The 23513-nt window shown below is 38.6% G+C and overlaps 1 protein-coding gene across 17 annotated transcripts in view; it reads left to right on the top strand.

Annotated features, from left to right (window-relative positions):
- Positions 1 to 23513, top strand: part of TENM2 (teneurin transmembrane protein 2) — an 848782-nt gene that overhangs the window by 659072 nt on the left and 166197 nt on the right. For all 17 annotated transcript variants that reach the window (XM_069772607.1, XM_069772606.1, XM_069772615.1 and 14 more), the window contains 2 exons: positions 2668 to 2902; positions 16013 to 16251. In XM_069772607.1, the coding sequence (XP_069628708.1) occupies positions 2668 to 2902; positions 16013 to 16251 (474 nt within the window). The remainder of the gene's footprint in view (positions 1 to 2667; positions 2903 to 16012; positions 16252 to 23513) is intronic.

Genomic DNA, 23513 nt, shown 5'->3' with positions numbered 1-23513 from the left:
CCAAGATTCAGAGTCTTTATTTAGCTGGCACTACTGTGTCTCTCGGAGCAAAACTTTTTTGTTTCTGTGGGTATGACTTTTCCATATTTATCCTCCGAAAGGAAAAGCTGCATCCAAAGTAGTTAAGAAAATATGAAGCACATGAATCTTCAGAAGTAATTTTTAACACAAGGGCACACATTTGTATTTTATCACTCATAAATATCCACTTACTGAAATTCCAGCATGCTTTGTTTAAAGCCAGAACACAGACCAGGAGAGTAATTCCACTTAAGCTTCTATGCGTGTGGATATTGTCCAAACACATTTTCTTCCTGCTGCGTCTTACTCCACGTGCTGTTGGGGAATGGCAGAGGACCTAGTGTAGATTAGACATTTGATGTTCTAGGGGTCCAAATGGGGGCTTTAAATGTAAAATTTTCTGGGCTAAACAGTCTCTTTCAAGCTTAGGTAAGACACAGCCAAGGCAAGGATAGTGAGGAGAGCAGCACGTATGATGGCCCTAAAATTTAGGATGCATTCATGAAAGGTGACTTTGTATTTAAAGCAGTTGACACTACCATAGGGTGAGCATTCAGGCAAGAGACATTTTAAAAAGATAAACAAACTTCTGTGCAAATTTAAAACAACATGTGAAGGATGTTGAAGAATTTATTATAATTCACTTCTTAAAGTTTCTTGTCACAGGACAACTTCTACTTGCCTTGTGAAAGTCCCAGTAAACCTGTCTGTCTCTTCTTTATTGGCCTGCGCTTCCCCAGGCCCACAGTAACGCTTAAGAAAATTAATGATCTCTCTCCAAAAAACCTCTGTTCTCGTTCTGTTCCCTGGCTGTATTGCTGTTAGGAGTAGGTATTCTCACTAGCTTTTTCCTGGGGCGGGCAGTCGGCAGAGCAGTGCCAGGAGAGGAGCTGGTCCCAGGGGTGTTGAATAGAATCATAGAATAAATTAGGTTGCAAAACACCTTTAAGATCATCGAGTCCAACCGTCACGCCAACACTGCCAAGTCCACCACTAAACCACGTCCCTAAGCGCCACATCTACCCACGTAGGAAGAGCCCAGGTGGGCGCTCAGGACCAGGCAGGACACAGTCACCGCTGCGGCTCGGGGTGCCGTGCCGGTTCGCCCCTCTGATTGCCAGTGTTTGAGTTGCAATATCATGTGGTTTTCCCTACACAAAAGACAAGAGATTGGTTACTTCTCCTTTCTTGGATGGCTTAACATGGGAGTCTAAAATATCGCCCTGGTTATGGAAGGTGCTTTCACCAGAACTTTAGCATTCAGAAGCCTGAAATGATGCACCGATTTCAGTTCCTGGCTGTGTGGCCTCATTCTCAATTGGGATTAATCCCCCTTGAATGGTTTGGGGTTTGGTGGTTGGGGTTAGTTGTTTTATTTTGGGGGGGGGGGGGGGGGGGGTGTCTTTTTTTAAATATTGGCCTTAGTTAACTTACAGTTAATTAATCAGTTCAGCAGTTTTTCTATACTTCATTGTTTCATATTAAAATAGATGTCTAGCTGCAAATGGTTTCCCCTTGTGATGTTTTCTTTTATTGCTTGATTCATTAAGTACAGAATGTGCTTCAGTTTCTAAAAAAACCCATACATCATTATAATTATCATTTCACTAATATTACTTTTTCTGATTATTGTTCACTAGAAAACTACAACTTGATGTAATGACTAAAGCATGCGGTTCATAACACACAGTGTTTGTTTTCTTTAATCTCTTTCGCTGTTTTTCTTAGAAGTAAACCATTGCAAGATGTGGAATTGCACTTAAACTTATTTACCATTCTGCATTTATGTTTAGAAAAGTGACTATGCTAGAATGACACCTGCTTATTCTGTTTTCTTCTCATGTGCTTTTTTTAATCCACTGGCCTCATTGATTAGAAAAATTTATTTTCATTATCAATGCAAACATGTCAGTATTCGAAGAATGAGAAAAGTTTATATCCTTCTTTATATCTAAAAAACATCATCTGTCATTTTTCAGTGAAAGAAGCTGAAAGAGTAGCATAATTTTCAGATCTTGGTGTGTGTTTGTGGCATTACTAAATAGAAAAATACAGGCCAAATCCTGATCGCATGGAAGAACATGAAAGATATCGTCATTGCATTGTTGCTCTCTTTTCATATTTGGAGTTTAAGCTTTCGCTGGCACAAATACTGTTTGTTTGAAGCTGGTAATATAACAGTGAATGAGAGAAGATTGAGATCTCTGATTAAGTTTTATAGAAGCCTAAAGATGGTATTCTCCAAAGCTGTGTTTAATCCCTTAAGGTTCATCTCCTTAAAGTCCTTGATACTAACAGGGAGGAAAAAGTTCTTCTGGGTGGATATACAGAATGGTCAAGCTAGACTGCTGCCCTGGCTCCTCCGCAGAGGATCCTTTCTCCAGGGAGAAGTATTTCTAAATCTAAGTATAGTCTTCGTGAATGTCCCAACTGTGCAACCTCAAAACACTGGTTTATATCTCTGATCTCTAATAATCACTGATCTGATTTAACCATGTTTTAATGCCCACAGGTCCAAAAGGCATGCAGGTTTAGCTTCCTGTTTGTGGGGTTTGGCTTTTTTTCCAGGCAGCAGTCCCTTGAAAATGCCAAGGAGAATAGTATCATCAACACACATTTGTGATTTATTTTTCTTTTCTATTTTAGGCCCTTCAAATCATCACAGCCAGTCAACGCTGAGGCCACCCCTCCCTCCTCCTCACAACCATTCACTGTCCCATCATCATTCCTCTGCCAACTCCCTCAACAGGAACTCGCTCACAAATCGCCGGAACCAGATCCACGCGCCTGCTCCGGCGCCCAACGACCTGGCCACCACCCCCGAGTCCGTGCAGCTCCAGGACAGCTGGGTGCTCAACAGCAACGTCCCGCTCGAGACCAGGTGGGTCGCGTGGACGGACACCCCCGGGGGATGCCGGTGCATGGTTCTCTGAAGTGCGCGGAGGGAGAAAACGGTTTGGCTCCTTAGGAGATGGAGTTTAGTTCACTTTGGTGATGTCAATGATGGTTTTGGCTGACACAGCATTGGGAGTTAGTGACATTAGAATACCCACCAGCCTCTGATTTGCTTTGCGTCGGAAGGTAGATAGGTAACCATCTCTCTGTTCACATGTCCCTTTTTAAAACCTTTTATTCATTTGGACCATCCCTGCGTACAAAACTCATGGTATTAGCACAGCATATTTTACTCACAGGCTCAGGGACAACTTACTTCATAATTCGTATTGACTGTGTTGCTGAAAAATTATACATTTTGCCTTCCCTGCAGTAACAAACAGAGGCTCATTTGAAATTATGCATTTGGGAAGACCTTGAGATACAATCCCAGATTCGAGACTGACAGTACTATAATTTTAATTTATATTTCATCCAGTATGCAAGCTCATTTTAATCTCTTCTGTACGCGTTAACAGCTTGATGCCCGTGGGGCAAACAGTTGCATATAAATGAAAAGGTGCAGCACTTAGGCCTGCCAGATAAATAAATAAATAAATGCCTGACATGCTGCCGTTCTAAATATTCCGGTTTGTTGTCATTTGGGGTATGGAATGTCAAACATATTTAACTTGCGCTTTAAATAGCGGAGCTGGCAGAGCTGATCTCCCAGAATTTAAAATCAGCCATTGTGGTGCTGAAAAAAGCCATTGGAATAGTCGCGTGTTCTTGCTTGCCCAGAGAGCTCTAAACACAGCGTACAGGTAGAGGAGCTGCACTGCTTATAACACTGGCTCGTACCGTGGCTTCAGCTGCTTGGTTGCCGCAGCTTCTGAGATGTTTGGTTTGCAATCTTCCAGGAATTTAATGCCGCTCTGCTGAATTACACCCAGAGTAGCTAGGTATGGTATAGTTACACTGCTGTGCAGTCCCAGCCCAGTCCCTCCCAGATTTTCATTAAATATTGCCTTCTGGTTTGGAGCTCTGGGAGAAGTTGGTGTAGCTGGATTGAGGCTTACAGCACCCAGGCCATTGTTATTCAGTGGTTAATCAGTGGTTGTAGCACCATGGGGAGCAAATGAGACTGAAAAGAGCAGGGAGTCTGTGCCCAGCCTGTGCTCCTGTGCCATGTTGGAACACTCACAAGGAGCTTCGTTCGCGTTGCCCTACTTTACTAAAACGGTAACATGGGTGCCATGAAGAAGGGGGGCGGGGGTGCTGAACAGCAAATGCAACTTATCCTAAAGTCTGAGATGTCCAAAAAAAGAAAGGAAAGGGATTCTTACTTACTGAAGGTTTGGAGCTAACTTTGGCCAAAAAAAAAAAAAAAAAAAAAAAAGGAGTGAAGCTCAGCTCTTAACTGCTGCTTCTGTGAGAGCATCTGCTACTATTTAGAACTTAATTTTGCCATCCTGAATTTGGTATTTATTGCTAGGAACTACAAGATAAAAATATTGGTACAAGATAAAAATATTGGTCCTATTCAGCCTGGGCAATTGTTGCTGTGTGGTTCATTGCCTAGGATTATAACATACTTTTAATTCTAGTGTAGAGTGATCCCTTACTGTTCCTTGTCTATCTGTTTTCATATGAAATTGTTCTTGGGTACAATAGTACCTGAAATATGTAATTTCTGATGGCTTAAGATTGTCCCAATTTACCAAACAATTTATATGGAGAGAATTCCTTGGGATATTCACAAAAGGATTCTTTGTCATAATACTGGCATCCCTGAGAAACAGGAATGGGCATTTGTCTGGCTGTTTTTCTTTTACTGTCTGATTTTGTGCCTATTCCCTGTCAGTGGAGACTATCAATTCCATTACTGACTTCAGTTCTTCTTATTTTCTTCTTTTTTTTTCATCATAAAACCTCTGGGAATATATATCTATTCATGTTGATAACAAAAGGTTACTTTGTGAATACGGTTATTTTTGGAGGCTGCAAGATACCCGGCAGTTAATTGGAGCCTTTCCGTAGATAGGTTTGTCATAGGCAAGCATTAAGATATTAGAAAACATCCTGACAGGATTGCTGTGTTCTAAGACTATTCCAGAATTGCTTCAGGATCGATTTTTCTTCTTTTCTGAAATTACACACCTGACAGGACTTGGTGACAAGTTTCATCACAAGAATATTAACTCAGAAGATGATGGGGGGGGGGGGTTGTTGGGGGTTTTTTTTCTGGTTTGCAGTGAGTTTTGCTGAAATTGATGCCTGCAGATTCATTGGGGACTTTCAGAATTAGCCTGTAATTCTTTCACTTTAAAACCGATGTTTCATGTACATTCATAGCAGTAGCCACAGGAAAAAAAAGGACACGTGGTAACTTTTTAGTTCAGCCTCTACTTTACAGCTTTGGCTTGAGAAACGCTGATCCCTCTTATGCTGCCTCTTCACAGTGCACTACTGCATAATTTTTTTTTCTTGTTGTCAGTTTATTAATCTCACTAGTGGAGTGCTCAGGAGGCAAAGCCAGCACTTGACAGCACCTGCTTTATCAGGAAAAAGTTTCACAACTTTTAGTTTTCACCTTTCAGTTACCTTCAGTAGATTCTGCTCTCAACTGAAAATAATGTGCAAGTGGTCACATTACTGATTATGAAACAAAAAGCTGTACCTGAACTGTCTGAAGGGAATGCTTTATGTCAGCACTACAAAACTCAGATCACAACTTAGATTCCAGACGTCTCTTTATCTAACAGTACCGAGCGCTGAAATCATTGAATAATACAACGTGTGTCTGCATGTCGTTATTCTTTTTTTTTTTCTGGTAAGGATGTTTTTCCCTTCCCTTCTTTCGCTTGCCATCTTAGGCAGTTTGGGCTAAATTCAGACTGTTTGGAGACAGCACATTTTCCAAATATAGCCTTGTCCACCTCTTGTTTCAATATTGATTGGGGGGGCGGGCAGGGCGGGGAGTAATCACATTTGGTTTATTTTCTTTGTGATGTAAAGTAAGCTTTTACTGCTTGCACATGTTTTCATGTACCCTCTTCAGGCAATTATACCCCAAGTCTCCATGTATCCTTTGTGGTTGTGTATTTTTTACACAATTATGCTTAGCTGTGTTGCAGTAGCTTGTTGCTTTTAGTGGAGTTACAAGATTGCAAAATGCTTATACAGAGTTGCTAATTATGCTTTTTTGGAATCATAGAATGGTTTGGGTTGGAAAGGAACTGTAAAGATCATCTAGTCTAACACCTCTGCCATGGGCAGGGACATCTTTCACTTGATAAGGTTGCTCAAAGCTCCGACCAGCCTGACCCTGAACACTTCCAGTGATGTGTGTTTGATTTTAGTGTGCTTGTTTCTGGTTCAAGGCAAACAAATATGGACTATATCTTCCCTAGTCCGCTGCTTCTTTATGACTGCAACAGGCCCCCAGGCTGGCTTCATAATTGTTCTGTTTTCTTTGAAATAAGGGTCCATAATGGAAGGGTTGAAATATCTTTAACTAAGGATGCAGTAATGCATCGCCGTAGCATTTTTATGGTGCTATTTTTATGGTTCATTTCTGCAGTACTTAGATGCTTTACCTTTAGGCTCGGAGCTGCTGTTTAATGCTCTTTAACTTTTATTGTCCTCTTGCAGTCTGTTTCAAACCATCTCCTCCTCCTCCTTTCCAAAGTGCTGGTTTCTACGTTTTCCAGTTAAGAGGTGTTCTTTTATTGCTTCTTTAATCATTGCTTTCGAAGAGGATGAATGATGAAAATACTACCTTTGAACATCCCGGTGTAGGTCTCATTACTTCCAGACAGCTAGAGAGGCAGTGCTCTGCTTTAAAGCTTGAAACGCTTTGAGGGCACAGGGAGAAAAGTATGGCTTTGCAAGGAAGGTTTGCATCACTCTTTGCACTGTAAGAGTCCTCCCTGGTACGGGAACCTCACACAGGGCCATCTGCAGGCAGCGGTCAAAAATGGAATGACTCATAAGTGGGGATAACAGAAGAGCTTTCATGCATGGGTGTTTGACTAACATTGCCTAATGTACTAATGCCTGTTCCGGTACTTTATATTGATGTTAATTTAGTTGGTACCATTATAATTAATAATACTTAACCCAAGAGAAAAAGACAAAATGAAATAGAAATTAGTTTTATCCTTTTGTCCCCTACTTGGTCTCCTACTCTGAATTATTTTCAGTCCAAATCTTTTACTTGTAAAGATAATTTTGTATGGATGTCTATAATTTCTTTGAGCTTGCTCACAAGGAACTGTTGCCAGGCTTCAATGAAGACTGTAATGTACTTTCTCCTATATTTCAGGAGAAAGGATCATGGTCACTCTTCTGCTGATTACAAAATCAGTTACTTTAGATCTTGTGAGCTCTAGTATAAAAGCAGTGGTCCAAATCTGGGGTCATTTAAGCAAAGTTCAATTTAAAGACTGAGCAATCTGACAATTAGCTTTAAAACAACCCACATGCTGCTCTTCAAAATATTTGCCTGCTCCTGGGGTTCAAGCTATATTTTTTACTTTGCCAGTCCAATTCCAACACAGTCATTCCGAGTGAGCCTGAGGAGACAGAGCTAGGACAGAAAGGGGAGATTAATGGATGGAGTAGCAACATGAGTTCTATCCTAGTCTGCACCAATGCAGTGCACGAACTCAAAATCATGGGGCATCATAGCAGGGAAACATCTGCGCTCAGCATTTTTGTAGCTGCAGCCTTCCAGGCAGTGAAGGAATGAATGTGGCACACGGCGGCTATACATAGGCTATGGCAGTCCTGGCAAAAAAGCCAAGAAAATAGTACATGAAGAGCGGGATTTAGTGCTAAGTGTTTGTTTTGTTTTGAAGAAAGAAATTAAATATCTGACATGTTGTTAATACTGCATTCAGATGCTGTACCACACTAGGGTGTCAAGATCAGCTGCAGAACTTCTGAACTGAGTATGTAAATTTGAAGTTTCTGAATGTGTAGAAGTTCCAAGTTACAGCCGCTCTCCACAATTGTCTGCCTATTTTCAATGATGTCTCAATATTTTGATATCTTTATACATAATGCAAAATGTTCTGGAACAGAATAGTGAAATGAAATTTCTTTTCCTTTTGTTAATGCAAATTTCTAGGATATATTCGGCGTAACACAACTACTTGGAACAGTAAAATAACTCTTCACTCTAATTTTGCTTTGTCTTACGTGGCTTTCTCTTACCACTTAAACTATATGGCTACAGGCATATATGTTAGAGCAATTTAGTCCTCTGAGTTTGAGGGCTCGGGCAAGAACTGACTCCTCTGTTCTCTTGTTCCTGCATGTGAAGGTTGCAGGAAGGTTGTGGACTTTCCAAATAAATGGGATCTGCATAGATAGAGGCTGGACCTATTTAAAAATCAAAAGCATTTTAAAGAGTCGAGTAAAGCACAGTCAAAAGCATCCCCAAGGACTTTGCACACATTTGGGCCATGTACTTGGATGAATTCCAAAAACATTGTAGAAAGGTCATTTTTAGCAGGCTACTGTAGTATTGTTTTCATAACAAATGTAGACTCTGATAGAAGAGAAAAAAGGGTGAAGGAAAACACTACAAAAGCAGGTTACATAATGAGTGATGGTTCAGAAAACCAATCTATATATACTCCCACTCACATACACATAAGCTCAAAGACGTTTTTACAGATTGCAGATAATTGCATGTTTTTATGATCTTGTTGGTTTGCGTTTTTAAGTTTTGGGTTGTGCAGAGTGAACAGGCAGCATGAGTGACTGTACGGGAAGAGGCAGGCATGTTTAGGGTGGTAACGTTTTATTTTTAAAAAAATTAATCTCAAATTATGTGATTTAGGTTTCTATTTTTTAAGTTTACATGTAGACTGATAAAATTATTTGAGAGATTTGAGTTTATTGTTCTATGCTATTATTCTATTCTATTATTTGTAGTCTACTGTTTATAGACTTGAAATAGCACTGCTGTTAGTACTTTTTTTCTTGTTAAGTGAGTAGTTGAATTAAGAGATAGTGAAGAGCTTACATGTATGCTTTTTAAAATAGAAGTGTTTTGAAATTATGTTCATTCATCGATGTAGAAAGCTAAAATTGAACGGACCTATTGAAATGCAAAACACTGTTGTGATTATCATCATTAACAGAAAAACAAATGTAGGCATTATTGGATGTCATTGCTTTGACTGCAGTATGCAACATACTACTCAGAACTTTACAGCAGAAAAGACACAAGTTTTTCCATGTAAGAAGGGAAAGGTCCTATAGTTTGAGCTGATTCAGAGGTGCTTAAATCTTCCTATATCTGCATTATTCATCCTTCTCCCATTTAATGTAAGTACATATGCAAAGTAACTGATTTTTTGTGATTATGTCTGCAGCGATTCCTGTTACTCTTTACTAGGCGTTAACTAGCAGTTTCATTGCTGCCTTCCTGGAGAATAAACAATAGTGTGAGAAAGATGGGCATAAATTTAAAGGGCAAAGCAGTTATTTACTGGCTAACTCACACAAAAGCTAACCAGGATTTCAGCTGACAGGCTGAGTGAGTGTGCTCACCACCGGTTGCAGGGCACGGAGAATCTCTTCTGGCCGCGCAGGCACCAGTCAGGAAGGTAAGGGCTGGCCCCTGTAGCTCCCGGGGTTGCCAAGCTGCCTTGTGCCACCAGCTCCACCAACACCAGCCATTCCCCCAGCGTATCCTTGCTAGCCTTCCTGGGTTTTCCCCTTTCAGATTTTACGCCTTTCCATGTCGGTGTTCTCCCTCTCAAATTCTTGAGCTACCAATGATCCCCATCTCAGCAGTCCTTCCCCTCTCCATATTTTTCACCTTATCTTTCTACAGACTCTCTCGCAGCTCTTTGTCACAGCTCTCCGAGCAGCCTGAGCCAAGGCTATGCCGTTGGGACGTGTCAGGGCTAGGCCTGGAACACAGCAGCAAGAGCCCCAGGAGAGCAGTCCGGATTAGAGAGAGAAGGTTGTAAAAGTTTATCCAACAGTACCTCAATCAACATCTTCCAGATAAAAAGCAGGTGGTCCTGTAAGAAGGTATCCAGTACAGAGCTAAGGCAGCAGCTGTGGTACAGTACAGAAGTTTTGCCTTTTTTTACCTTCTCTGCTTTGAATTGCAGCTTTGTGAACATTGCCTGGTTTTTTTTGTTTAATAATATGACAGATCGGGGTGCCCAAAGGCTGGCACCTGCCTTTTTGTACAACACCTACCTTCCTGTCAGACAGATTTCAATTACTCTGCTTTTGTGTGTCCAACTGCGTCTTTGTTAAGAATGTGGAGATGGCAGTGACGAGCTAGTCTGGTACTTAAGGCAACATCCCTGACACTCTGCTTTACACTTTGCATTTTTTAGAAGACTTTGCCCGGGGGTATGAAGAGCCCAGCCTTTAAGGAATCATGAACCTTTCAAGAGCTGGAAAGCTGGTATTAGAGCTGCGCTGGAAGCTGGGTGGCTGCTGCAAGGCTCAGAGTTACATTACATTGGATAGAAGTGTCCCATTGCTATTGATGTGTTCATTCTGAATTAGTTTCCATGCCTGATAGAGTGTCCTTAGTTCCTGCACCGTGCACACTTAGTTACAAATTGACTATCTGCAGCAGGCTGAAAACCACTGAAATAGTGTGTTGTCATGAGGGCTTGTCCTCTCTTTGCAACAGGCCTTTGGGTGTGAGGGTGCCCGTAGGCACACTTGTGTAAAATGGCTGGTTCGTATATGTAAGTGTGTATTTTAAATAGCTTTCCACTGAAAAAAATCAGTTTTGCTGAGTTTAGTCTGTAGATTTGATGTGATTGAGACAATTTCTTGTAACTATACAATTTAAACACATATAGATGACATTTTAAACCTTTATGGCTAACTTTAGTGCATTTGGAGAACACCTAAGTCCCTGTGTTCTAGATACTAAAAAGACTAGAAACTTCTGTGCAGTTTTACCACATCAGAGATTCCTCAGCTGTGTAAACCTGGTTGATAATCCTGTGTTTCTCTGCAAGAACCAGAGAGCAAGAACATGCAATAAAATCTCATCTGGGGAAAGACTGAGAGACCCTTTCACAGGTGACCAAAGCTTGCACCAGTCTAACACTCAGAGTTCATTGTAGCATAAAAGGCATAAGAACAGCTTGTAGTTTTCTTCAGTCTTGGTTTCTTTTTGTATGGAAGTTAGAAAACTGCCATAAAACTTCACTGTATGAATTTGGCAGCCACTTTGAGGCTTCCACTGACATAAAATGACTCATGGCTACTTTTTTGGAGGACTTAGAAGACTACAGAAGATTAGGGTTTTTTTCTCCGATGAAAGAGAGCATGTTACATTCTGTATTTCATTGTTTTTTTCTGCTAAGAATAAATGTCCAACAAAATTATGGACAGGTATGATTTTTACCATAGCTTGAAGATATTTTTGAAGCCCCTAGAACCACAAAATTGAGCTGTTACTGTTTTCTTGGTATGTATCTTTTCTATTTATTAATTACTATTTAAAACTCATGGAAAAAAAGACAATTTAAGCATTACAGCTCTCTATTTCTTTTTTCATACAGAATAAGCTTAGGATAGTATGAGGGAAAGAAGCAATTTATGTTAGAAAGTATCTCGTTGTTCCTTTCTATTACAGTTTTTTCATTGCAACCCCCCCCCCTTTTTTTTCTCAACTGGTTCTTGCAGTGTGCTGCTATGACAATCTGGCCAGAAAGGAGGGAAAAAAAAAAGATTGTTCTCTCAAAGAATATGAAAGTTAATACAGTCTCTGTCAGACCACTATTCCCTGAACACCAGAGGTCCTTTTGACCTGTGGGAAAATAAATGCTATAGAGAGCTCTGAATTAATGAAGAAAGCAAAATATAGCTTTTTCCATTTACCATTAGTCCACAGAACTGTAGACAAATGTCCCCTTGCAAGCTCAACTTTCATAAATGTCACCTTTCTCCTGGCGTCAGTGATGAGGTCCCCATCTGTGATCCAACGCATCAGCAGCACACGCTGCTTAAAACAAAGAGGGGGGCATTTTACAGCCCAGAAAGCTGCCCAGTGGTAGAGGAGAGCACTGACCGAGCTACAGGGTTAACTTTTTTTCTGTGAGCAGCATGCGAGCTCTTTCGATAGCTTTCATGGTTGCCTAAATTACTGAATCGTTGTATACTGACAACTGTATTTTGTAGTTTTCCAGTATAGGAATGTCTTCGTGATGCACAGAAATTAGGGAGACTGGGCTGAAACTTAGCAAATTTACTCCCATGTTTTCAATATAGAAATTTAGTCCCACTCTAAATCAAATTACTAATGCTAATTGTGAGGTAGAAAATGTGTTTTTCTTAATATGTTTGATAGGTGAACAGGTAAGACAGACAATATACAGGTTTTTTAATTCTAATATGGAATGTGTTTGAATGTAAGTGAATGGGTACAAATAAGATTATTTCTTTTCATAAGGCCTCATTGTACATACCTCCCAGTCTTACCGCTGTGAGACTGTAATTAATGTTGATAAATGCTCATGTTCTTTCTGTGCAGCTTGAGCCCACAGACAATTGGTTGTACCAGAGCATGTAAAATCCCACATAAAAATATAGCTATAGATCACTGGGTTTAGGGATAGAGTTGAGACAAGTCAATTTATTTCCATTAGTAGCTGAATCCAGACTTAAAACTCTGGGGGTCCTAGTATTTTGTCCATTATGTTCTCAGTCTTTCTGGTGTGCTTTACTGTAACTTAAGGTATCTCTGCTAATCAGGTCTCCAGCTTCTGAATGCAGTGCCCGTTTTCCAAAATGGCTTGGTGGATATTTAACATATCTTTAGTTAAATGTCTTTTAAAAGTTTTGAAGGCAGAATTTCTGTACTCTAAGGTGGTGTGCTGTCTTCTTATTGTTGCCACTTTGTCAGAAATCCTCATATGGTGACACTAAGCTTTCAGCTTTCAAAATACATGGGTAGGACCCGCAGGTGTGACAGAATTCAGAGGTTATCCAGTGATATTTTTTTTTTTTTTGCTTTGAGAATGACAGCATTCCACATATCTATTTCAGTCGGCCTTTTTTGCTTCGATCAAGTTCTAAGCAGTTTTAATGATATAATAAAGATCATGTTTGCATGGAAGAGTATTTTGGTTTTCTTTATATACTTTATGTATCTCAAAGTGGATCACAGTGGAACTATTTTTTTCTTCTACTTTTTTTTTTCTTCTTACATGAAACAGTATATGATTGACATGTTCTATTAAAACATATCTAGATATTCATTAATTCAATTTTAATGGGAGCAGAGTTTCATTATATATCTGTGTTTACTTTAACAATGCTTTATATTAAAATTTCTGTTGGTACTGTAGCTGCCTTCTCAGCTAAAGAGGACATAGAATTCCTGGGTTTAAAAACCTTGACATTTCCGATAAGGGCAATGCCAAGGACTGCAATTTCCAGTTTGATTCTGTGAGATCTGCTTTTAGGCAGGAAAAAGAAAAGAACTGTAAGAACTCTTTGTTGTAGACCCTTAGGTCCAAACCTGAAAGGGCCGCTCATGCCATGAGGATTTAGGAGAAGGAGGTCCTGGTCTGAGGCAGATGCAGAGTCAGCCTGAATGAGAGAGATGAGCCTTCCTATCTGCCTTTGTCTCACTAGGTCTCTCTTCCTTCTGTCGTTCCTTCTTTCCTCATGCTCCACATCACTTCAATCCCTAGTTCCTATCCTGGAAGTTGTATCGTGTTCCCAACACTGGTGAGCAAGAAGAAAGGACTAAAACTGCTTCTGCTAACAAGTGGTAATCAGGTCTTAACCAGACAAAAGGAATAGAAGTGTCAATAGATCTAGTGTAACACAACCAGCCTGATAACATCCTTTTCCCAACAGTTATTCTAATTGAATTGTTGCAAAGTAAAGAAACATTTAAAATGAAGTGTTCATGAAATCAGACTTTCATTATTTCTTGCTTTCTTGTAACTGGAAGGTGTGTTTTTTTCTTTAAAAGGCTAGGTAATTTTGAGGGGGAAACCCTTTTAGCATTTGCCTTTACTGTGTTTTCTCATAGATCTGTACAATGTGCAGAAAAGAAGCAATTCTAACAGCTAATGAGCCTCACTGATAAGGAAAAAAAGAAGGGCAATTTTATTTGAAAAAAATGACAGAATGTTTCTGTTAAGTAACTGGTTAGAATATTCCCCTTTTTATTCTGCTTCTTTCTTTGTTTTACAAATACTGCATTTAAAAAAAACAAAAACAAAACAAACAAAAAACCACACACACACCCCCCGCACAGAATTAATCTGCTTAAGATAGTTAGGCTTTGAAAGCCACTTCTGATTGTGCACTTGTGTGTCTGAAGTTTCTTCTGCCATGTCTCCAAAGCACAAAAAAACACTTATGACAGTGATTACTACCAATACTACCACTAACTTAGGTGACGGAAATATTTTCTGAAACAAGCTGAATTTTTATCACTGTTATAAGGGATGTACAAGGTCATTTGGTGTTTAAAAAAACAAACAAACAAACAAACAACAACAAAAAACCAAACCAAAGACAGTGTCAAACTAAGTGATCTTTCGTGTTCATTAATAGAGTTTATTAATGATGTCATTTAAAAAAAGACCATATTTTCAGAGACTGTCTTCAAATGTGAATGTTTAGCCATAAAACTGGGAAACCTAGCCAGCCTTCCTCTTACTGTCTTCTACCTGTATGCAAATTCTATGCAATTTATGATGCACTGGGTTTCATTTCAAAACAAATATTTTAATGTTGTTTAAAATCACTTTGATTATTCTGTATAATAAGTATACAGTAAACTCTATGCTTGGAAGTATGCGCATGCATGATGATGGGTTGGAAAATGCACTTAGGAACACATTTCAGTTTCAAACTTCCAAATCGTTGTAGTAAGCAGTGACTGAAATTGATTTTGAAGTTCTAACAGGTAGTTTGAGAGTGACATACTAGATTCTGATCTGAATAAAAATGTTAAACATTTTTACATTTGAAGTAAGACTTGGGTTATTTTAGGCTGTGGTTTTGATTTTGGAGATTACTGAGTATCTTCATTCTAATTGATTCCAAGAAGCACTTGTTTTTCAGTGCTCTGAAGGGATAGGGTATGGAAGGAATCTTCACAGCTCTTTTGTATCCAAACAAGTGGCCTGCTTGAAGACCACTGCCTTTAATCTGTGCTTCTTCTTTTATCATTTACTGAGAACATGCTTGTAGTCAGTTCTTCCTGACTGTGAAAAGTTAATCTAGAGAAGCCAGTCTTCGAGTTTGCTTTCTCCATTTCCTCTATCTGGAATGTGTTGGCAGCATTTTCTGAGATTTCGTTAGGTAGTATATTTTGTCCCTTACTTTCTTCTTAACTTATGTATGGGCACTTAAGTCCTCTTTTCTTCTGCTGAGTTGTGTGCTTTTGGTGATTGTCTTAGTTGTTCAAACCAAACCTGTGAACCGTTAAAAAAAAAATGGTTAATTTTAATTCTGGTAGGATCTTTTCTTACAGAACTATGGTTTTTGCTCAATACATTCTTAAAGTTTTTTGCTGGCAGCTTTTGCTGAGAGTGTTAATGAGACTCATAATTTTTTTGTCTTAGAATATTTGTTGGGTAGTAGCTTCCACAGGGAAATCATGTAAACCCGTGAACTCAGAAAGGATGTTTTCTCATAAAGTGTTCTGTTATACTAATAAACGTTACAGGTATTTTGTAGTGGAATTATTTGCTTTGTCCTAAGCAAACACAGGCCAATAGGAATTGATAGTGACATCACTTCTGAATATGAGCTTTGTTACTAGCACTTGAACTTCTTACAGGTGCAATCTCAACTGGTACTCAAAGACACATCATCAGTCATGCTGGTGTTTTACCTGCTATCTGGTCGAGTTGCATCTAATTATAGAAAGGATTACGCAAATATCCTGACACTGTGTTCTAGTGACAATTGTTAAGCTCTGGTAGCAAAAAGACTGAGAATTTTCACCTCCTTACTTCTTCATACAAAATCTTTTTTCTTTTTAGTTGAATTTAACACATTGTGGCAGCTGGAATGGAATAGGAAATATTCTTTCTTAACTACAGGACTTGCCATTTTCAACTATGTTCCATTTTATGTTTTTCAGGCATTTCTTGTTTAAGACATCTTCTGGAACTACTCCGCTGTTCAGTAGTTCTTCCCCTGGTTACCCGTTGACCTCAGGAACAGTTTATACTCCACCTCCCAGACTGTTACCTAGAAATACGTTCTCCAGGAATGCATTCAAGCTGAAAAAACCCTCCAAGTATTGTAGCTGGAAATGTGCTGCTTTATCTGCAATTGCTGCTGCAGTCCTGCTTGCCATCCTGCTAGCATATTTCATAGGTAAGGCTGTGTTTTCTCTGTCAAATCACATAGCTATGTCAGCAAATGAAAATTCAGCAGATAAAAGGATGGTCAATCTGTTTCACAAATTCATGTTCTTAATGAGCAAAGAAAATTATTATTCGTTATACTGATTAATGAGGAAAAATAAAATGCTGAAGTCCTGCTCACTGTCATAAGAGCAGCAGAAGCAAGAAATCGATTCAAGATTCTCAATGTGCAGTGTTAACTTTAGGTGTCAGATGTGCATCTCTCATAGATGGTCCAAACAGAGGGTGACATAATAATTTTTTTATGTACTACCATATGTTTAAAAATATTTGGAAAAAATGGTGCTAGGTGGTGAATCCATATAAGTGACAGAAGCTACTATCATTTGAATTCAAATATAGAATCATAGAATCATTTAGGTTGGAAAAGACCTTCAAGATCATTGAGTCCAACCATCAACCATGCCCACTAAACCATGTTCTGAAGTGCCTTGTCTACGTGCTTTTTGAATACCTCCAGGGATGGTGACTCAACCGCTTCCCTGGGCAGCCTGTTCCAATGTCTGACAGCCCTTTCAGTAAAGAAATTTTTCCTAATATCCAACCTAAACCTCCCCTGCCACAACTTGAGGCCATTTGCTCTCATCCTGTCACCAGCCACCTGACAGAAGAGACCAGCACCCACCTTGCTACAGCCCCCATTCAGGTAGTTGTAGAAAGCGATAAGGTCTCCCCTCAGCCTCCTTTTCTCCAGACTAAACAGCCCCAGCTCCCTCAGCTGCTCCTCATAAGACTTGTGCTCCAGGCCCCTCACCAGCTTGGTTGCCCTCCTCTGGACACATTCCAGCAACTCAGTATTACCATCACATGCTGCCTTTAGATAAAAAAAACTCACAAAATCATTTTGATTAATAAGTCTTGATCTATATCTGTATGCCTAAATTCCTGGTGATGTTAGATCTAAATAGGTAGTTCCATTTTGTGTGCTGTTATTTTCCACATTCCACACATCCTTAGTATTTTGTAAGCAAAAATATAGAAAGGAAACTCTAAATGTTGTGCTTATTCCCTGTGATTAATATATTAATGCTGACCACACCATGTCCTAATTCCTTCTGTGGTCTGTCGAGATTTTTTTAACATGCTTCTGTTATTTGTCTTTCTTAATTTAATTAATTTCTGATTCTGTTGTGTCCCACCCCCCACCCCCCCGTATCCCCCTCATTGTCTGTTGTTTTGGAGGTTTTTCTAAGTGTCTACACACACTAGCAGTGTATTTTGTACCTTTTACAGTGCCTTCAACAACACCTTGGTGACAATGACGTCCTGCACAAACTCTCTAGCTCCTCTAAGTAAATGGCAAAATTAGGGTAGCTTGTCGATATTTTCTGTTAATACTTTCCAGACCTATTCTATGTGGTTTTTAGTTCAGCTCTGAAACTATTCTCATATATAGTGCTCAAAAGACCTATAAAGATGTACTGAATTTTCTCCCTATTCTCTCCATTTGAAGAGAATTATTTTCTTTTTTTGGATCCCATATAATCTGACTCAACAGGATAGACATTGTTTTCTAAGGAAACCCCATTTTTCATACTAATGAGCTTCCATATGTAGTTAATGTATTCAGTAGTAAGAGAGAGCTGACTGGCTACTTTATTGCTGCTGTCTCTTTAGGCCAGGCCTACATCCCAGCATATTCAATACTACAGAGCTAACCATCTTTCTATATTTCTTCTGTGGAAAACCTCAGAAGAATAACAGGCTTAGTTTGATACATAAATAAAAAGATTGGAAAGCACGTGATTTATTGAACTTGACAGTTATCATACAACAGCTCTCTGAGTGATTATGCACATGGGAAATGATATACTGCAAGTTGAATATTTTAATCATGTGCATACTTTGAAATGATGGATTATGAAATGTATTTTTTCTTGGTATTTAGGTTACTGTAATCTAAAGCAAAGCTTTGCAACATGGTTATTGCTTTCTACACTTTCATATACTAAGACAAGAGAGAATGTAAGGCAATGCGTTGACTCTTAATAATTGATGAATGAGCTATTGTTTCAAGTAATGACATAAGTGATCCGTTTTGACAGAAGTTTTTGAGGTCTTCTTTCCTGCCTAAAGAATGATGAGCGCAATAGAGTTGGCTAGTGAACACAAGAAAGCAGGTTTTAGGAAGAGAGTGTTGGCTCAAGGATTAAATAATGAGAAGTTACCTGACAAGCTTCATGCCACACACAGTAAAGAATAAGTATATTGAAGAGCAGCTGTCAAAACCAGAAAATAGCTGCAATTAATCCTGTAGGTAAATTTGATGGCTCCACTGTGATCATAATTTAAAGCGACGGAAAAGAGAGAAAAGAAAAGAAAACAAGAAAGAAGTTGCATTGCCTTAGGTGCTTGTGAACAACAGAAAGGTAAAAGGGGGGTGCTTTAGTTAGGCCATTCATTAATTTAATTCTCTCACTCTTAGCAAAAACTCGTAGGATTCATTCCACATGACAAAGAGCAGGCCTAAGACCATCAGCTATAAACTAATCCACCCATCAAATTGCTGGGACTTGCTGTCCTCCAGTAGTGTGACTTAAGGTGATTGGTACTTAAGGTGCTAAATCATCTCCTTATTTAAAAAAAAAAAAAAAAGAAACAAACAAGAATTTTTCCTTGTTCTGCAGTTCTCTGGAGGGTTACCTTCTCCTGGGTATGTGCAGAACTTGAGTCCTGGGGAAACTAAATATCCTCTCTCCTGGGGAAAGAGCAGCAGTGCAAAATACCAAGTGTCCTGCTCTTCTGCAGCTCTTTTGGAGCTCCTGACCCACTAATCCCTGAGCTGCTGTGAAGACAAAATAATTCTGTCTTGCTCTGTCAGGAGGAAAAATGTTTTTCTGTTTTCAAAATGGGTGACCAGAATAATGTTCAGATCAGGCCAAAATCACAATTCTGTCCTAATCATTGAGACAGTGGGAAAATGAGAGCTGTTAATCTACCAGGAGAGCTGTCAGTCTCAGGAGGAAGAAAGATGTGAAGTTCCCCAAGACACACGGGATGAAGGGCTATACTCCATATTGCAGTAACTCCTCTTGATGTATTTTGCTGTCAGAACTACAAGCATAGGAGAGGCTTTAAATGTGCTGATAATGTTTTTCTGCCATACATCTCGGCAAAGAAAATTTCTTGCTCTCTACCATAGCAGAGGTTATACTGGGGTTACATTAGCTAAAAGTAATAGTTATGGAAAAAGTCATCCAAATTTGCAGCAAATGGTTCTGCTGCTTAGGTTTTTCAATGTATCTAGGCTGTGTGAAGATAATCATATCAATGCTAATCAGGACTAAATGAAAAAGGCAATGCTGGCAAATATGAGGTATATTATATTGAAGGAATGCTTTGAAGTTCTCATAGTGTTCAGGATTTCTAAATGAATAGTCCTATAGTAAAAGAGATGGGGCAATTGATACGGATAGATCATTGAAAACATTCTGTCTACACATTTAAACATGGGACTTTCAGAGGACTGCCAAAGATTATGGGTGGCATAAAAAAAATTCCTAATGAGGAGTGATTTAAAGAGACAAGCAAAAAAAGTATCATAACAGATAGAAAAGAATAAATACTTAAAAAATTATTTAGGCATTCCTATTGCCTTTCCGATAACACACAAATAAAAATACAATTCATGAAATGAAAAGGCAGTATGTTTAAAACTTTAAAAATAAATTTATAGTGCATAATAACATCTGGAACTTTTTGCCACACTACATAATTGATGCTAAATAAAGATACTACTGAGATTTTAAGAAGTTAAACATTTGTCAAAATAATGACAATGTCTCTTGTTAGAAGGAAACTTTGGTTTTTATTTTCTTTTTAAGATAGATTGATCAAGTAGATTGATGCTTTAGATCATGAAATGCCATTGAAGTTTGGCTATTTAGATAGAATCTTCCTTTATGGGCCAGTCAGTACCATCATTATCTGAGTTTTCCTAAATCTTCCTCTGAAACTTATCCTGACTAATATCTGGGAAAAATTCCTGCAGGTTTGTGTGCCACTGGTCTACTGGGACGTGGCATGTGTATGTGCAAAATATGCTTGGTTTTGTATGCGTACAGTTTGCCATCTTAGATATACTGTTCTATACCTGAATTCCTTCACCCTGACAGAATTTCTGCAGAAACTTTGACACCCATCAGATTCACCAGGTTAAAAATAAATCAAGCAACGTTGGTTTGGTTTTTTTTGGTTTTTTGTTTTTCTTTTAAGGAATACACAGAGGCAAAAAATTTTCATATTGTTTCCATGAAAAAAAGCATTTTAAGATGTTTCTATGGCTGAGTGTCATACTATTTTTAATAGCAGAGAATAGGAAAAATTCACTTCTGTTAACTTTTTCCTTACATGGTATACAAAATGTTCTCTGCTTATTGAAAGCCAGGTTTGTCACTTCCCCTGTTTCTTCAGTAGCCAGATGTAAATGTGCAGAGTATAAATTGGTAGTATTGCACAACATTTCGGTAACTTCCAGCATGCAGTACGTAAATAAAATTGTCCTACAATCCTGAGACATACGTCATTTCACAAAGCCCAGGAGTTATTCCCATTAAGCTGGGGTGACATATGAAGAATGTAGAACTAGCCATTCAAATTAGGACATCCTGAAGGTATTGGACTGGTGGTAAAACCCAGTTACAAGAAAGTAATTTATAAAGTGTCAAAAGAAAAGCATATACCACACATATTGTCTTTGTCAGTGTTCACTTCAGAGGTTAAGGGAGTGATGAAAGCATTTGTCATGTTAAATTAGTTTTTAGCTCTTTAGATGCATGCCAAACTTGGAGGGGAAAAAAGGAGAGGAAAAAGAGAGTCGCCTTGTGTTTTTCACAAAGTAATTGCTGCCAAACATAAATATCACATTTTTGTAAGCCCCTACACTGCTCTGATTTCTGCCAGTCTAACTCTGGGCATCAAAGAACATCTGACCATTAATATATCAGTACGTTACAAATGTGGTAATTTAAAGTATTTAGGCTTTTCTTTGATTAAAAAAAAAAAAAAAAAGAACTGTTATTTCCTGCAGAAATTAAAAGCTACAATGGGTTTAAAGATGCTCCACTTGAAAATAGTATCTTGAGAATCATACTGATAACTTTTAGAGGATTGATGCTGTCTTATCTACTCCTATCGTGCAAGAAGATATAGGAAAAATAAAAGGAAAATGACAGAAAGAAATTATGAGAATGGCATGCTTGCACTACATCTTTAGTGCATATGTTGCATATGAAAATGTTATTACTCATTTATTCTTCAGTGTTGTTTGGCCTTAAAGATATATGAGGTTTAAGATAAATTTCAGTTTTCTGCATAAACTTAAAATAATATATTCACTTCTGTGCTATAGAAAGGGCTGAATTGCCAAAGGGTCTGGAATTTAATTAAGCAAATGAAAATGTCCTTTTTTTTTTTTAATGCCCTATAGGTATTTAAAATTAGAGCCTGAAAAAAAGCTGTGCACAGAACAAATATTTTGGTAAATTTCTTGCTATTAGAAAGCATCATAGTAGGTGTTTGAAGGATAAAAGATGTATAGGCAAATAAATGGTTAATTAATTTGGCTATCCCACTTGTACCCACAAAAGTATTCATTTGTTTCTGTGACAGTCAGAGAATAAAATTTATGGACTTTCTGAAAAAATTAGACTTGGAAGTAGAAGTCTTATCTTTACTCTGTATCAAATATGTGTACATACCACAGTTTGCATAAAATTGTATTCTTCAGGTGTTGATATCAACTTGAATTATTTTATTCCCACAGATGAGTCAGATATTTGCTAACGTGAGTGCCCGTGTGAAGTTTCTTGTTCATTCATATTTGTAATTTCTTCCACTCATAAGTCCAAGTGTCTTTTTGACCCTGATTCCACAGATCAGGATTGATCAAAACAGTTTGCTCAAGTGGCTATCTTATGTATCAATTGATTTTTTTAATCTCTCCGAGTTGTTTCTGATGAATGGCAACCTACATTTCATTTGATTTCTTATGTTGCATTTGTTATTTTTTACTTGTAGAGTCAGAAAACCACTGACTTTGTCTTGTCCAGACTTCGCTGAAATCAAATATGCTAGACATTTTGGAAACCAAGACTGAAAAAAGAGAAAATCATGCAAAGATGGAACCTCTGAGAGGCAGAGGTCATCTGGCTGCCAATCACTGCTATCAGATTTGCTTGAAATCAATGTAAACCAAGGGAGCTCTGCATCTTGCAAGATTAGCTGATGACAGAAGGTTCTGTTCTTAAATTTGCATTGAAAATAGGTGTCAGTTAAGGGGCAATAATTAAATTTTAGAATATGCCTGTCATATTCTGAATGTCACACATTCAGTGATTCTTATTGACTGTTATCAGTCAATCTGAGAGAGAAGAGAGTAATAGTAGCTCGGTAAGCTTGTCTGATGCTACCTCTGAGAAGAGAGACTTTGAGCCTTTCAGAGAAAAGCACGTGGCCCCATTCCATAAGAAAACTATGCACTAGTGCTGGGAATCATGGAGCCTGGCTCCAGGAGCTTTAGATGTGGCTTTCTAGCCTAGCAAGTGGCCTATTTCACAGTCCAAAGGTATGAGAGATTCATTAGGTGAAGGAGACAATTTTCAATTTTCCTAGAGACAAAATGTTCCGGTTGCTGCATATGCATAATGCCACAAAGAACAGGAGGATATTTGTGTGAAATTACTCCGGTATAGTTTGCCTGTGCTCTTCCCAAGTCAAAAATAAAAGCTTGATCTACATATTTGTTCCAAGAAAAGCCAACGCACCTATTTTTTTGCCTAGCAGAGATCTTGGAGGTAATGGAAGTAGGTACGTTTCAGTGTGAAGGGGCAATCTTATCAGCCTGTTCAATTCTTTTTGTCTTTGTTGAGGATTTTCATACAGTAAACCTCAGCACTTGAAACTAGAGTGAGACTAAACTTTTCTGTAACTTAGCATTTGAAATTGAAAACCCTTTCTGCTTGGCTACTATGTTGAACAAACGTACTCTAAAACCTTGGCAAGAAACCCGAGACCAAGAGGATGTTCTCTTTTGTGTGTTATTGGGGTTGTGTTTGGGGGGGCACTTTTTTTTTTGGTTTTTTTTTAATGCATATTGCACAACACAATCTAGGATGGGTCTGAGAACACATTTTTCATAGATGCTGGCAGTGCTCCCCAGAAGCTGTTAAAACATATTGCCATGAACTTGAGTAAAGTAATGTAACTGCCTAG

Source organism: Haliaeetus albicilla, chromosome 27 (genome assembly GCF_947461875.1).
Source record: "Haliaeetus albicilla chromosome 27, bHalAlb1.1, whole genome shotgun sequence".
Taxonomy (NCBI): Eukaryota; Metazoa; Chordata; class Aves; order Accipitriformes; family Accipitridae; genus Haliaeetus; species Haliaeetus albicilla.
This window is presented reverse-complemented; position numbering and strand designations above follow the sequence as displayed.